This window comes from Anoplopoma fimbria, chromosome 7, assembly GCF_027596085.1.
Source record: "Anoplopoma fimbria isolate UVic2021 breed Golden Eagle Sablefish chromosome 7, Afim_UVic_2022, whole genome shotgun sequence".
Lineage (NCBI taxonomy): Eukaryota > Metazoa > Chordata > Actinopteri > Perciformes > Anoplopomatidae > Anoplopoma > Anoplopoma fimbria.
The window spans coordinates 18,346,028-18,362,134 of NC_072455.1; the positions used below are offsets into that span (position 1 = coordinate 18,346,028).

Below are 16,107 nucleotides of genomic sequence, written 5' to 3' on the forward strand. Positions count from 1 at the left end.
CATTTATTCTTTGAAACCATAACAAATCTGTAAACTTTAAATCTGAGGGCGAGGTTGTTTCTCCAGCAACAGCTGTTGGCAAATAACAAATCTAACGTAACTGCAGATCAGTTTCAAACCCCGTCAGCCAATACTCAACCTGGCGGACACAACAGGCCCGACACATCCTTTCTCTGCTGGGCCCCGTTGATTTGTCACTTTCACTTCCAACACCTGCAGATCCATTTTGGTGTAAAACTACCTGTCCAGAGCCGCCCTCTCAGCGGAAGGCAAGAGATGCTCAAACAAAAGCAGCGAGGTCGTTGAATTGTGAGGCGAGGCAAATGGTGGATGAGGCTGTGCTTTCCCTTTTGTTGTGGCTAAACAGAATAGAAAGGGGTCGGGATGAAAATCTGTCATCAGGCGTGGATGTGTGCAACTCAATCTCTCATGATCTGAGACGGAATAGCCAGAGCGGCTTTCTGTTGTGGTTAATAACTGCCTGTTGTCACCCAGAGGAGTGCTTACCACACTACTCCAGCCATTATCTAATGGTATTGTTTGGCTCAGTTTTTAAATGGTCGTTGTGATGTGATCATAGTGGACATAATCACACAACACAATGAAATGCAGCTCCTGAAATACACACCATTTCACGTTGGACCACCTGTCACTTTCCCTCCAAAACACATCGTGTTATAATGAGTTAAAAAGTGGCAACAAAAACTTCACACTTACAGAAATGTATTGATTTGCATGATTAAACCAATCAACCTGATCATCACTTGCGATTATAGAAGATTCTGCTTTCCCGACATTGCTTTTTTTGTGTGCACTCTACATCAAATTATAATTCTACCTTAGCGGTACAGCCTCATATAAACAGTGCCAAGATTAATGTGAACACAGCACTGTCTCTTATCTCTCCAGTGCTCCAGTATGCTAGCTCATTCAACAGATTTGATTACCCTCAACCCTGTTTGCTTCCCAAGCTATCAAGCTACTACTGTGTTGTGGAGAACCGATGTCCTGTACAGAATGCCAAGCACTCTGAAGCTGTTCCCAGGTAATGAACATGAGATGCAGGCCCGGCTATTGCACGATCACGTTATGTTCCCATTTCAGTCTTTTTGATGGGGGACATGGACCAAGGCCAAAATAATTAGACCCACACCGACGGTATGCTCCTGTATAAACTCAATGTACACGCAGCTGAGTGTAAAAGCTCTTATTTTCTGGCTTTGTTTGTTTCCGAGTTCCTGTGGCTTTTTTTGAAAGAGAAGCATGTTTGTTCAGAGATAAGCCAAGGTGGATGTGCCGTTGGTCCTCCTTATCTCTGATTCATAAGCCAGATGGGTCCTCTCCTTCCTCTCCTTTTTCCTTCTGTTTGTTCTTTTCCTTGTCATTCCAGTTCTTCTTCCTCCTTTTCTTTTCCTACCTCTTATGCTCACTTTTCCAATTTTAAACTTACATTTATATCCTCAATCTACTCTTGCTCTGCTTCCTAATTTATCCTTTTTCTTTTTAGTCTGGCTTCCGAGCTGTCTTTATTCATCTCCTCTTCCTTGTTTTACTCCGGCATATCCTCATCTCTTCTTTTTGCTTAAATGCTACATCTATACCCCACGACACTGCCGTGCCGTGTGCCATGTATCTACTAGATGTTATATGTGATAAAGAATTGGTCTACGCACAAAGGTTAAAAAAAACAACAACACACTATGCTTACCCAAAGCTTGCACATCAAGCTGTTTGTACAGAAGGATAGATAACCAGCATAACTAGGGGGTACGTTTGTAAATTGCCTTGCAGTCGGGGGTCTCAATTCTTTTATCATGGATCACTCTGCTAATTAGCATTGCGTTGCCTCTCTGAGTAAGCAAGGCTAAAGCAGCTTGGTGTCGGCAGGACTGTGTGCGCACTGGGAAGTATCAGTCTACGCATGGTGGAGTGCATTCAGGGTGGTGTGTTCTACCCTCCCTTAATTGGATGTTTGAATGTACCCATTTATCCACAGAAGGGCATCTAATTAGGGTTATTTGACATTAGACACAGCATTGGCTGGGGGTCTAGATTTCAGCCAGGCCTCCCATAGCCAGCTATAATTGACTATAATGATAAGGAAAATATGTTCGATACTACTGCGAACAGATATCATCTACAAAATGCTCTTTCTGTTTTAAGTTTTGTTGATTTAACATCTACATGGGTGGCTGAGCAGTTGTGCCTGCAGAGAGTCTCTGCGGTCAACCTTTCTGCTCATGATGCTACACTACAGCCACAGTTAAGTGCTTTAGTATATGCAAAGGTTTAAAAATCTTTCCACAGGTAAAAGAAACAGTGTTGCACCTTTTTTTGCATGGAAGTCATGCATCCCCACTCATTATCTTCAGAATGGCTTTGCATTTTCAGAATTTGTGAAAAAGTTTTGAAACAATCTACTGCATCTTGAACTTAAAGCTGCTCCGAGCAATAATTTGTAATAACATTGGATTATTTGACTTTGTATAATGTAAAAAGTGTAACATTATCGGGCATTTTGGAATCTCTCAACCTATTGTTTTGGTTTCAAAGTCAGCAACTGCTATGTTTGGTTCATAGCTCTCATACATCGTTTTCAGCAGCAGGAGGCAGCTGTTTCAACGAAAATCTCTGATCAATTTCCAGCAACATTAGCAGACAAAGTTAGTGTAGCGAGTCGTCCTTTAGAGACAGATATTTTTTCTCAGGAGTTGACGGAAACCAAAAGAGGGCTAAAATGAGGGTGAATCTTGGCGTAACATTTATCATGCTGCCAGAAACACGACTGAATTCTAATGTTGCTCTGTATCTGCTGGATGTGTAAATAAGGTGATATATCAACCCCATAAGGTGATACTATGTCAGTTGTGTGTTTACAGCTTGTTGTGCTACCAAGTGCCCCAAAAATCAATTATGTAGGTTTAACCTCAAGGTCACTATTACAAAAATAACAAATGGCAAACCAATATCGTTGATTTATTTTTCGAGTTCCAACATTTCAACTTTTTGTTTTTGTTTTTTCTCTTTCCAACAGAGGATTCAGAACACAACAGACACATTGTTGGATCTAACTGGACGGAACATGACAGACTTCTTGGTCAAGACTTTTGAACGCTCGGGTAAAACAAGGTAATATTTGTCATTCGACATTTGTGAATATCAACTGTTCTCTAGAGTTTTTATTTTGTTTTCGGGTTGCCTGTTCTCATACATGTATGTCCCATTCGTGTAAACATGATATCTGAAGTATGCACTGATTCGAATTTTTGTGGTCAAAGATGAAGGTCACTCTGAACAATTTTTTTTTGCCAAAACTCAAAAATGTATGTGTTAATTATGACAATATAAGGTTTTAGACGGACATGGACGTAAACTGCAACTAACAACCCAGAGGCCGTAATTCTAGTTTGAATATGCTGCGGCTTTTAAGGTTTTAAAAATCGCTGTATCACAGTGCATTCACATATTTTATTCTTTGATCACTCTAACTTTGGTTTTGGGTTGTTGTTTTTTTCTTGTCACAAAGAGAGCCAAACTACTACATGGTTATGTTTGTCCATATCCATATTTCCACTGTAATATATGCTTTCCCACAAAGCCTGTATTTCATTGGTGTGTGTGTGTATCCTTGACATTACTCACATGCCCTTACCTCCACCTGAACCTCCCTCTCCTGCTTTTTTCCACCACTCCAGGTACGGAGGCATCTCCGTCGGAGGCATCAACTCCCAAGTCCGTCTGAGCGAGGCAGAAATCGAAGCTTCATTCAGGGATCTAACAGACCTATTCAGTTCCTTTCAGGTATGTAATAAATATTGGCACTTGCAAGTCAAACTTGTTGATACCACAGCATTATTTGAGTACTCTATTTGTTTATCTGCAACGCATCACCTTAGAAGGATAAAACCTCCCTCAAGTCACCAGAGTGAAATTATCATTTTAGTTTTTTATACGGTCCTATGTTGTCTGAAACCACAAAAACACATTTTATCTTCAGTTAAGATTATACAACTTTAAAGTTTTTACATGCCACTTGAGATTTCTCAGCCATGTCGGCAGAATCTAAGGCTGGCAATGTCTGTTGGTCGTTCTGTTGCATTGAAAGTCTTTCTCTAACACTAAATGCTTCAGCTATTTTGTTTTGCGCCTGAAGAAGTGGTTTCGAAACAGATTTCATCCTGTTAATTCTGCGGTTTGCCGGTTGCTCTCTGAGGGAGCTGCCCCTAATTGGAGCTTGGAGTTCTTTGTTCAGTTAGCTTTGTATCTTGGGTACAGGTGATGGTATTTGTTGGGGACTTTTGGACCCTGCTGTAGTCTTGAACGATTGACAAGAAAAGAATGAAAGCAAACAGGAGAGGAGGGCTAGATTCTTCAAATTCATTCTGTTGAGTGTCCATGGCAACAGGCTATGATTGCCTTGAATAAATCGAAGAATCTGGGTCTTCACTGCACAAGAACACACACAATCACACACAATCCTGCAAACCTTTTTGCTCTTGTATTTTTTTTAACTTTAACAACCTTCACCTCAATTCAATTCACGTATAAACATTCCTACAGTTTTACCTAGGCACTGTTTTTCTTGAACTGCATGCCAACGTACTTGTCCCCTCCTTGTATCTCTCTCATGCGTACACACACAGTCTCTCATTAACATTTCAAATTTTTTGGACTCTCAAACTACTTTGTGATCAGCATATTGCTTTGCCCTCCGGCGTCTCCGGTCTCATCCCTACACGGACTCCCTTTTCTTTCTCCTGGATCACAACGCTAATGTGACTTTAATTTGTGCGGCAGAGATGATGTAACCCTAATGGCCGGGTATTAGCCGTCCCAGCTCTGCATTCCGTGTTATTAAAATGCTCCACTGTCCTTGGGAAATGTCTGGCTCTCTTCTGCTCTGCAGGCTTTGTGATGTGAGACGGTAACGGGAGGTAGTGTGTTTTTGCACTCTGAGCCACCTGTGCAGGCTGGGAAGTGGGCTCTGAAACTCCAGTTTAATTGCATTTCCTGTGTCTAGCAGCTAGAAATAGGGTTTGGTGTTGAAAGAAGTGACGGGAACGATGAGAACAAGAAAGTCTATGTGCTGGAAATTGTATAATTAAGCCCAAATATTGTATCTCAAAATGTGTGTTATGTAGATGATATTAAAGTCACTACTGCTCCCTGTAATCTATGGTAACTTTCTCAAACAACATTTTTTTAAATAATTTATATTATTCAGAGAAATAAGCCCCTATTTTAGTAAACCATGAACTCCTTCCTGGCAAGTTCTTAATCCAAACACACACAAACCTACACCCAGACACGCATACTAACACACTGTCCCAAAGACCGTATGACCAGTCAGTCCCCCAGAGCACTTGACCACTGAACTGTGCCGGCCACTTCGGAATACAAGCCAAGAAAGTCACCACATACTCGAGTGGCTTTATTGCTGTGTCGTTAGCCGTGGCACGGGCAGGTCCGCCGGCTAAACCAGCCTTGTCATTGTCCTTGAGCGGGGAGGAGTTTGTCAAGGATTAGACCCAGGCAGCTGCTGGCCCACTTCTCATCTCGTTTCAGTCACCGCTAATCCTCAGTAAGGCCGCCTAATGGCACTGCCCGTTGCTGCTTGGCACAATGCAAACCGGAGTGAGATAGGATGTACATTACCTATGTACAAATAGGTAATGTCTTGGAGCAGAGTTGATGTCATTAAACACAAATACTCTTTGATAGGGGCGTTTTATTTTTATTTTTTTCAGCTTTTACACAGTGTCATGGAAAGTGATGAAGGGTTTATGCTACGTTGCTTAAAACATACTGGATTTATGGCAGGGCAAATAAAAAGCCCTTTATAAACTATTGACATGTTCCAAAATTCTGAGAATGTCATGATGTGTATTACAATTGGCTGAGTGAAGGATTGTGGGGTAGAAAGAAAGGAGAACATAAGTGGTATGATGGTCCCTTGCCCTTGGGTAACTGTCTTGGGGGCTTGAGATATCTTTGGTTACATTCCTTTCCACTCTCACTCAGAGCAGACAAGCACTTGCACCTGAGCACCCTCCTGCATTCTTGGGATGTCTTTCTTGATCTTTCTCCTCTCATTTTGTCTACCCCCCACCTCTCTCCCAAGATGTCACCTGCACTTTTCCTCCGCCGACCACTCCTCACCCCCATGCCACATCCACCCCCCACGCCCTTATAAAGGCAGGGTCCAACAGGAGGGCCATTTGCATTTATATCACATATGTAATGTGCTCAGTGCTCTTACGGTCGGGCTGAACAGCATGGTATCAACATGACACTTTGGAAGCCGCCTGTCATCTCAAGCCCTCATCCCAGGGCTCATTTCACATGCAACACGAGTGGAGCACATTTCTCCCAAGTCTGAGGAAAACAAGTGTCTCAGCACACTCCCGTGCTCCCGGGAAGTCTTAATTCTTGTCTCCCTCTGCCTCATGCTTTGCATTTCAAAGAGCAGTGGTGTTTTTCCAACTGTATCCAATTAAATCTCCAGCTCTTGTTTTCCTCATCTTCATTAGGATAATGTGACTGACCAGATCTTCCAGAAGGCTGAGACGCTGCTGAAGAAGCTGGGAACCAGGGACAACCTAAAGGTAATATATTAATTGCGGTGCGCCTCTCTGCTCTACCGTTTGAGATTATGTCGAGATTAAAGTTTAATGACCTCTGAGGGGAAATTAGGCAGGTGCAGTTCAGATTTTTAGGGAGGAACGCTGGTGATTAAGAGAAACGGGATATAGGCAGAGACAGTCAAAGTGCATACCCACCTAAAATGTGTCTACTTAACTTTCTACTTGTGCAATTTACTTAATAAAGAAACCAAAATCTAAAGTCAGGAGTGGATGGTTTAATAATGACATCTTTGCTTTATGAGTAGATTTATGTAAAGGTAAAATACGGCATGGTGGTTTAGTCTATTAATGCAAAGACTGTGTCCTTTACCTTTGTAGAGAATATAATAGTCATAACATTGTTTTTCCAAGCTGTAATTGATTTAAAATAAGAATTGTAACCAATAATTGTAAATTACAACCTTAGAATGAGCAGTTTATATTAAGATATGGATCAGGTCTTTTACATGGAGCGAGCTGCCATGTCTCTACAGTAGCCCAGAACAGACAAACCAAACACTGGCTCTAGATAGGGCCAGCCTCGTTTTCTTGTCGTCCACCGTAGTTCTCCGACATGCTTGGCACAAGGAGAAGTTTTAGTTGTGTCCAATCTGTAATCTGTCCGCTAGATGGTGCCAAATCTCACACGCTGCATCTATCTATAAAGCAAGGAATCTCTGTCTGTCTGTCTGTCTGTCTCTCTGTGTGTATGATATTTGCATATCTCGAGAACTGCTCATCCAACTTCACACCTGTATCTTTAGTGGGGACCTGCTGGAGTGCTTTTGTTTTATTTGGACATCCGACCCGTTCAATATTAATACACTCAGAATAGAACAGGGGCAGAGCTTCAGGGATTTTAGTACGTTTATTAACAGTACTCAAAGTAGTCTTCTGAAGTAGATGTACATTGCAAAACTGCACAGTAGAAGTCCTACATTCACATTTTTACTTGAAATCTGATGTGCGTATGTACTGTATGTGCGAGTGGGAAGAGTGAAAGAGAGGCATTTTCAGCTCAATGTACTTAAATATATTTAACATCTGTTCAAGGTCGAGCATTCAAATTATAATGCTGAGTAGTTAAATGAATATTGAGTTGCAGTGCCTTTCTCACCGGTAAAGTCTGCCCCTGGTGTTTCTCCTGTGAAAACCAATTATTTTTCAGAGACAGAGTCAGTGCGTCTTGCTTTACTTACCACAATTTCTCTTACTCGGAATGTTGGTATTGGCAGTGTTAGAAAATGTACTCAAAGCTCAAAACCCCACAGTAAACATCCTGCGTTCAAATGTTAACGTAAAGTAACTAGTGAAAGAGAGGCATTATCAGCACAATGTACCTCTAGTTAAAAAAGTCTATTCAATGTGGAATGTTAAATTCTTATATGACGCTGGATAGCTTAATGAATAATAATGCATTATTCTTTAACATTTCTCTGTCAGGTCAATGTAGTAATACAATGTTTTCCTCAGAACTAGAAGTACACAGTAAGAAGTATACAGTATACAGTAAGAAGTACGATGAGTTAAATTAGTAATACCTTTCATATCTAAAGGCCCTTTTAGTTTAGGGTCGGTTCAGTCTGCCACAGCAATTAGCTGCAACTATGAGACTATGTCTTGACAGGTGTTTTGCTGAGGAACTAAGAAAGAGCATTAGCATTAAGCATTACAGTCATTTAGCAGACGCTTTTATCCAAAGCAACTTACAATCAGTAGTATATTACATATCATTCACCCATTCACACACTGATGACAGGCTACCATGCAAGGTGTCACCATCAGACTCTAACTAACATTCATGCAACATCCAGTCCACACCGATGGCAAGCCTTCGGGAGCAACTTGGGCAGTCAACATCGACTGCCGAAGCCGGGTATCGAACCACCGATCCTCTGATTGGAGAACTACCTTGCTCTCCACTACGCCACAGCCGCCGAGCAGTGTTGAGTGTGAAGTTCTTTGTATGAGCGGTTATCGAAAAAGGCGAAAGCAGCAACACCACAGGCAGAGCAGTCAGCCCGTTCTGAACAGGCAGGTTTTCAAAAGGCACTACACTCAACTTTACATTCAATAGTCAACTGTAACTGACCACATGATCAGATGTTAGAAGCACTTCATGAAGGTCTGAAATATTGATAAATCCCACGCCTCTGAAAAGCGCCACATCTGAGCACAGTGCCGTGACACACAGCAGTTCACTCTGTTTACCTTCATAAAACCTTCATTTATGTTGAAGTGAATGTCTCATACAAATATCTCAGGGCTAATGTACTGAGTTTTGCTCCTTCCCAAAAATAGGTTGAAGTTTAAAGTTTCAGAAGTGGAAATGCAATTTGGGTTGCCATTATACTGTATCTTTTCACTCCCCCAAAACCGCCCTCATGCATTTAGCAGACAAGCTTGTGCGCTTACCTCTCTACTTATCTTGAATACATCAAATGATATTTTAGCTGCAGACCTTTCAGAAACTACAGGCGGAAGAAAATATGATCGTGGAAATAATATCAATTTTGGTCGATACAGCGAGCACAGAGAGAAGAGGCAATAGTGTGTGTGTGCGTTCACATCTGTGTGTGTGTGTGTGTGTGTGTGTGTGTGTGTGTGTGTGTGTGTGTGTGTGTGTGTGTGTGTGTGTGTGTGTGTGTGTGTGTGTGTGTGTGTGTGTGTGTGTGTGTGTGTACTTCATATCCTCCTCTGTGATGCAGTGTTATGTTAGGCTGACACTCAACCACCATCCACTCTTAATTAGCGCTGCACTAACAGTGGGGAGTCCTCTCACTCCCACTCTCCATCATCCATTCTTTTTCTTCTTCACCCCAGCAGCCACAGACTCAGAGAATCACTTACATTCAAAAGAAAGTGTGCAAAAATGTTTTTTACTCTGTCTCTGCAGCTAGCATGCCATGCCACATTGGGATTTGGCATTTATTGTAGGCCTTTTATCTTCTGTTGAATGGAAAAGAAATGTTTGTCAGCTCAATTGCTTATTCTCATAGATCAGTACGTTGCCCCCGAAACATGTTTGACTGATTATTTGACCCCTCTCTATTCAGACTGCCTTGTGTGTACTGAGTTGACAGAAATCAATTGTATCACTTACTCTAATCGTTACGAGACACAAAGACAGAAACACACAAATACAGGGCAAAAATATATGGGTCGATTCACAGTAGCCCAACCATAATGCAATACTGTACTGGACATAGCACTGTTGTACAAGAATGCACAAGAGCCTTGGTGTATCTTCAAATGGCAACTGCAACTGGTCACTGGCAATGTGTCCTCCATTTTGTCAGCTGTGAAAAAACAAGGTTTTATAGGTGATTCTACATGCTTTTTGTTGCCGTAATGGTGGCACAGAGGTGTTAAGAGCCCTTCTCAAAAGCTATTTGTGACAACCCAGGTTTAAAACTGTCGAACGATTCTTTTGAAATTTTCTGGGCTACTTGTCTGGCTAGTCAGATTTCCATGAAAGCTAAAATAGAGCCAGAAAATCAAGTCTTTTAGTAAACTGAGATGACCTGAGCTGCGACTCAGTATTGCTAAAAAAAAATGGGACAACGCAGGTCAGGTTTCAAATGTCTTTATTAACTTTTTGATCAAGAAATCAATCTCAGAATATATATTTTTGAATAACCTGCATGGGAAATCTTTCTCAGTCATTTGTCCACGTTCAAATGAATCCATGTTAGATGTTATTGTTACTGTTGGAGACATCTGAAGCTAGCACAAAGCCTCTAGGGTACATGCTGTTCTCAGTGTTAATGCTTGTCTCTACCGCTGCAGGTGTGGTTCTACAACAAGGCATGGCATGGCATGGCGTCCTTCCTCGGTGTGGCAAACAACGCCATCCTGAGGGGAAATCTGCCGGTCGGACAGGATCCCAGCAAGTATGGCATCTCTGTGTCCAATCACCCCCTCAACCTCACCAAGCAGCAGCTCTCCTACGTGGCCATGTAAGTCATCGGACCGAAAAAACCCAACAAAAAAAAAAGAAAGGTTAAAGGGTAGATCATGCTCTGCCCTTGTGGAGCAAAGCTTGAAAATTCCTTGCTGATAGTCATTAATACATCACATGTGCCTCCTACTGGTCCAGGTCAGAGAAAACTGGTTAGGAAGGAAATACTAAATATGGGATTTAACATTTCAAATCTAAATTGATAGAAAAAAATTCTAACAATACATCATGAGATGCAGAGGAGAGAGACTGATGGTGACTGGGGTGCTGAGTGAGATAAAGCAGAGTGAGAGGGACAGCGCAATGGAGTGGGAGAAAGAAAGGCAGCGACAGCACAGACAAAGGGAGAACAGATGAGTAATACAATGGGAAGCGTAAGACAGATAGATAGATGAGGGATTTGTATGAGCCCTTTATGAGGATATACCCCTTTTTTCTGCTTTATCCCAGGGCTAGCAGCAGAGCAGCTCCCCATGAGAGTCAGAGATTAATGACGTGCTAAATCACAACATATGGATCTAACAGTTCTATGCGTACTGTGTACTGTTTTCTGATTGTTACCAGTTCTTTTGAGCTGATGTCTATTCCTCAGTTGTTGATATTATGCATTGAATCTGTTCAGAGATTTTGATCCGCAATTTTTGAAGGAAAGAAATTGGATTACATCAAACTGCAGCAAATTGCTGTACAGTGCCATAGCCACAACTCCTGACATTATAAAGTCGATCCAGTGGCTGCTACCAATCACCACATAGTAGCAGTTTTATTCCGTACTCCACCGTCGCTCCAGCCCAATCCTCAGGTATTTATGTAGCGATCAGGTGCCGACGACAGCCCTGAGTTAGAGAGGGAGACTGCGGCATAGTTAGGAGATAATTACGATGGCCTGCCTACCATAGATTCAAGATGAGCCTCTTTTCCTCTCTACTTGTCTGTGCAGAGTGTGAGGACTAGAATTTATGAACTATGATTTCCAGATAGGCTTGGACACTTCTTTACTGTTGAATTAGTGTGCAGGTTGCAGATGAGAGTGTGAAAAAGGGCAGATACTTCTCGAGCAGATGACTAAGCAATGTGGAATTAAGCTGTTTGAAGCTCCACTTCAAATTTTTCATATGAACATTGGATCAGATTACAATGTGTTATGTGAAAAATGATATGATGAGTGATGATGTTTTCAGGGATAGACTTTTTTGGATTGGTTTTAAAGATGAATTTATATTTTGAATAAACACCTATTGATGTCATCGAGAGACAATTGATTGAGCTGTCTATGGATAATAACTCCAATGAAATCGATGACTTGTTACCCCACCAGAATTTTAACACAAAAATTGCACTGCGCCATCTAATTTGAAGTGACCATCCCCTCTGTTGTGCCCTCAATGCAACTAATGTCATGAACAATTAAAATTGTGAACGTAAGCAAATTGAAAGAAAGGTGATGCAAAAACCTATGGAAATAAAACAGGACCTTCCAATTCAATCATTTACAGAAATGTCAGACTTTGGCACCATTTCATTATGGAGATACGGAGTATGTATCACTTCTTAATTGCTCAGGAATATCAATTTGGCAACTGACAAAAAAACTTCGCCCCGGTTGAATTTGAAGTGTAATTTGGTTACACTCGGCAAATTAATATTGTTTCTGACTCGTGCACGCTGTCTGCAAAGAAATATCCCATTTAAAAACCCTATGCGGCTGAGCTACCAAATTTATTGTAATATGCTTCTATCAAAATTGAAATGGTTCTCTATGTTATCTGCATAATACTGTATAATAAAAATGACAACCTGAATGTTTGGCCAGGAGCTTCAGATTTGATAATTATCTCATGCTTTCAGCCGCCCTACGCTTTAACATTTAAGGCTGTGCCCTGCAGCCCTTGTCATTAAAAAAAAACCTAAAGGAAAGCAATAGATCCTGTAAAGCTGTACTCCCTCTGCTCGTCTTTCTTGCTCTCCCATTATTAGTTAATTAGCAGATTGCTTGTCCTCTTCTTCACAGCAATTAACCAGCTTCAAGCATTCAGGGTTAGATCATTCACAGCATTGTCCCCTTCATTATCAAACCACCCAACCAGAGCACATAGCCCTTGAAACCTTCTGAAATGTGGGCCGGCACCCACTGTGGTATATTACCTCATATTTATAAGTTTTAATTGCACCTGGTTGCCAATGATAAATACAGCCATGTAGCCACACAGGGGAAAGTTATTTAATATGCTAATTACACAGCAGGAAATTGGGTGAGAGATTATGGAAGGCCGAAGGTGAGGATGACGGTGGGGGTTTAAAGAATCCAGCACAGCGTTATCCAATGCTAATTGAGCAGACGCGACGGAGGACATTCTCAAAGCTAGGGTGGCATAAATGAGGATATATACGACAGTGAAACGAAGGTCAACGTCTTGGAGGGGAAAGGCACAATTTGTTTCCAACATGAAAGAAGGACACTGTTGCGTTTAAAAAGTCTGGTGAAGACTTTGAAATCTGCTCCTATATTATCTTTACCTGGAGATACAAATTAAATTAGGTGGACCTATCATGGTTTCAGAAGGCTTATGATCGTAACAAGCCTTTTTAATTTATATATAAACTGATTTTAAGTGCTTTCCATTAATGTATGTAGCGCAAATGTCTAATGAAGTCATTAACACCGACACCTACCTGAAACATGTTTTTTCAGAAGTGTTATAGAACATTTCTGTAGGTGTAACAAAATGAGTTTAAATGCTTAATATTGCAAAATAATAATTTTGCATTACAGGAAATGAGCCTGTAGAATTGTGGGTACACTTTCTCCGAAGCACAGCACAGTAACCTTTTTCTATTTTTCTCACCTACACCAGCTTTCTTGGTCTTTTTGCTAGAGGAGGTACATGTGAATGCTTTGGGATACAGTAATAATTAGTCCCCCCACTGAAATTTAACAAAAAAGAACCAGTATGCCCTTAGAAGTGGTAGTTAGGAAGTCATAGAAACCGTTATCCACGGCTTTATAACTAGTAGATTAGACGACTGCAACTACTTGCTCTCTGGCATCAGCAAAAAATCCCTCTCCCGCCTTCGGTTCATCCAATACTCTGCTGCTAGGATTTAGACTTTAAACATGAACACATTTCACAGATCCTTGGTTCCTTACACTGGCTACCTGTTGCTTTTAGAATTGATTTGAAGATATTATTGATAATGTACAAAGCCCTGAGAGACTTTGCCCCAAGCTATCTATCAAATCTCATATTGCCCTATGTCCCACACCTTGACCTCCTCAGTTATATCGTTCCTTGTTGTACCAAGATCCAGATTCATACATTGAGTTTTTTACCTGCCTGAGGAGATTAGGGTTGCTTTCTCTGTCTCGTCTTTTAAATCACTTTAAAAAAACACCTTTCTGTGATTTTATTTGCGTTTTATGACATTTTAGTTTGTTTTACCTGCTCTGTTTTTATGCATCAGTCTTTGTTTTTTAAATGTGTTCTGTTTATATTGTTAAGCACTCTGTAACAGTGTTTTGAAAGGTGCTTTATAAATTAAGTGTATTACTATTATTCATTAAAATGAACACTAGAGCTTTTGTCACTTGCATTGAAAGCATGAGACCATTTGATAAAGATTTCAGTTGAGTTAAGTTCTATATTTCATAAAGATATTTCATATTGCAATCCATGTCTACAGTTTGATCCAAAGCAACATTCAGTAGCCTGAGGTAACATCTTACATATTTTAGCAGATGTTAACACGGGTGGAAACAACACGATCATCCAATTTACCTGCGTTGTAATGAAATAATTTCCCTCTTCCTGGCCTTCTTTGTTCTCATCAAAAAGGATATTTTCAGAGCCAAAATACATTTCTGTCAGAGTCTTCACAGAAATTAAACATTCATTGAGAGTTTAAATATGACATCTCTGCTCCTATTTGGGTGTTTCATTTTCAGTCTCCTGGTACACACTAAAAGCTTGCCACTCAACTTCCTGTTTGCTGTGCCCCAATCAATCACAGGGCCACAACCTCGACTGACGTGGTGGTGTCCATCTGCGTTATCTTTGCCATGTCCTTCATCCCTGCCAGCTTTGTCCTCTTCCTCATCCAAGAGAGGGTGAACAAAGCCAAGCATCTGCAATTTGTCAGTGGAGTAAACCCAGCCGTCTACTGGCTGGCCAATTTTGCCTGGGACATGGTAAGAATCAGCTTCAACAGGCTGCTTTATCACCTCTTAATTGATCATAACTTCTTGAGGTACAACATTTAGCATTGCCATTTATTTACATGCTTAATAAAATTGTGATCAAAGCAACCAGATATGCATGATGATGCAACTCATCCGACTCTGCTTCCAGTGCCGTAGGCCTCAATTTACCCTAGTTTCTGCTGTACTATCCAGCAGATTTTTATCCACCTAAGGCTGTATGTAACAAAAAAAAATGCCCATTCACTGTAATTGATAATGTAGCTTTGACACCGCTGGCTTCTGGGAAGAAAAGATTCCCCAGAGCAACAGTTATTGGCTGAGGCGTAATTATCGACGGCGGCTGCCCCCGCAGGTTACACTCAACAGGCTCACTGACAGTTTCCCTGAGGCATAATGGGAGTAAACATTTTATCAGGTACCTTTGGTAAAGAAATGGCACTAGGACGCTCATCATTATGGTGGATAAATGCTGTCTGAGTGGAAGACAAATGCACCTAAGGAGCCACTCTAATGAGTCTAGCCTGAAGCTATCTGCATTAGTCTACTGCCTCTATCAAAGGATGATATTACAGGGAATCCAGGTTGAAAAATCCCTCAATATTTCAGTTAAACTTTTTATTTGAATTGTAAATAAACATGTATCATTGTATCGTGATACATTCTATTCATTTTATCTATGCTACGTCCTTAACTACATCACTAGTGGAAAGCTGTAGATTTGTTTTTAAAGAGCTCTACAGCCAAAGGCAATAGAACACCTGCTCGTAAAAACAGTTTTTATATAAGGTTCTTCGTTGAAAAAAATGGCAAAATAATTTGGACCACTTGCCTCAAACACGAGAATTGGATGGGGGGAAAATGTTAATGATTGAAAATGTTTTCAAGCCGTCACTAATGCCTTGAAAATAAATGTATTTCTTAATCATGCCCTGGCGTTGACTTCTAATGAGGGTAGCTGCTTATTTTTTGGTGTGCTTGTTTCTGTTTGTTCTGACAGTGTAACTACATCATCCCGTGCCTGATTGTGATTGTGATCTTCCTCTGCTTCCAACAAAAAGCCTACGTTTCACCTCCTAACCTGCCTGCTTTGATTCTGCTGCTTATTTTGTATGGGTAAGTGAATTAAAAACTCAATACTTCCAATGCCACCTTCAATTTCGTCTTAACAAGTTGTATTTTTAGTCAGTTTATGAGTGTTAGCAGGTTACAATTATTTGGTTAAAGTTTGGGTTGTTGGGTTATCCCTTTTTGGACATTGGGATCATGGATGGTTCTTTAGTAGATTCCCTTTTTCCCACACTGTTCAATAGTACCACATACTGTAT

The 16,107-nt window shown here is 40.8% G+C and overlaps 1 protein-coding gene across 1 annotated transcript in view; it reads left to right on the forward strand.

Annotated features, from left to right (window-relative positions):
- The window catches only part of LOC129093563 (phospholipid-transporting ATPase ABCA1-like), a 132,169-nt gene that overhangs the window by 76,100 nt on the left and 39,962 nt on the right, over window positions 1-16,107 (forward strand). The window contains exons 32-37 of the mRNA XM_054601616.1: window positions 3,035-3,129; window positions 3,696-3,801; window positions 6,531-6,605; window positions 10,413-10,582; window positions 14,593-14,770; window positions 15,780-15,895. Coding sequence (XP_054457591.1) covers window positions 3,035-3,129; window positions 3,696-3,801; window positions 6,531-6,605; window positions 10,413-10,582; window positions 14,593-14,770; window positions 15,780-15,895 — 740 coding nt within the window. The remainder of the gene's footprint in view (window positions 1-3,034; window positions 3,130-3,695; window positions 3,802-6,530; window positions 6,606-10,412; window positions 10,583-14,592; window positions 14,771-15,779; window positions 15,896-16,107) is intronic.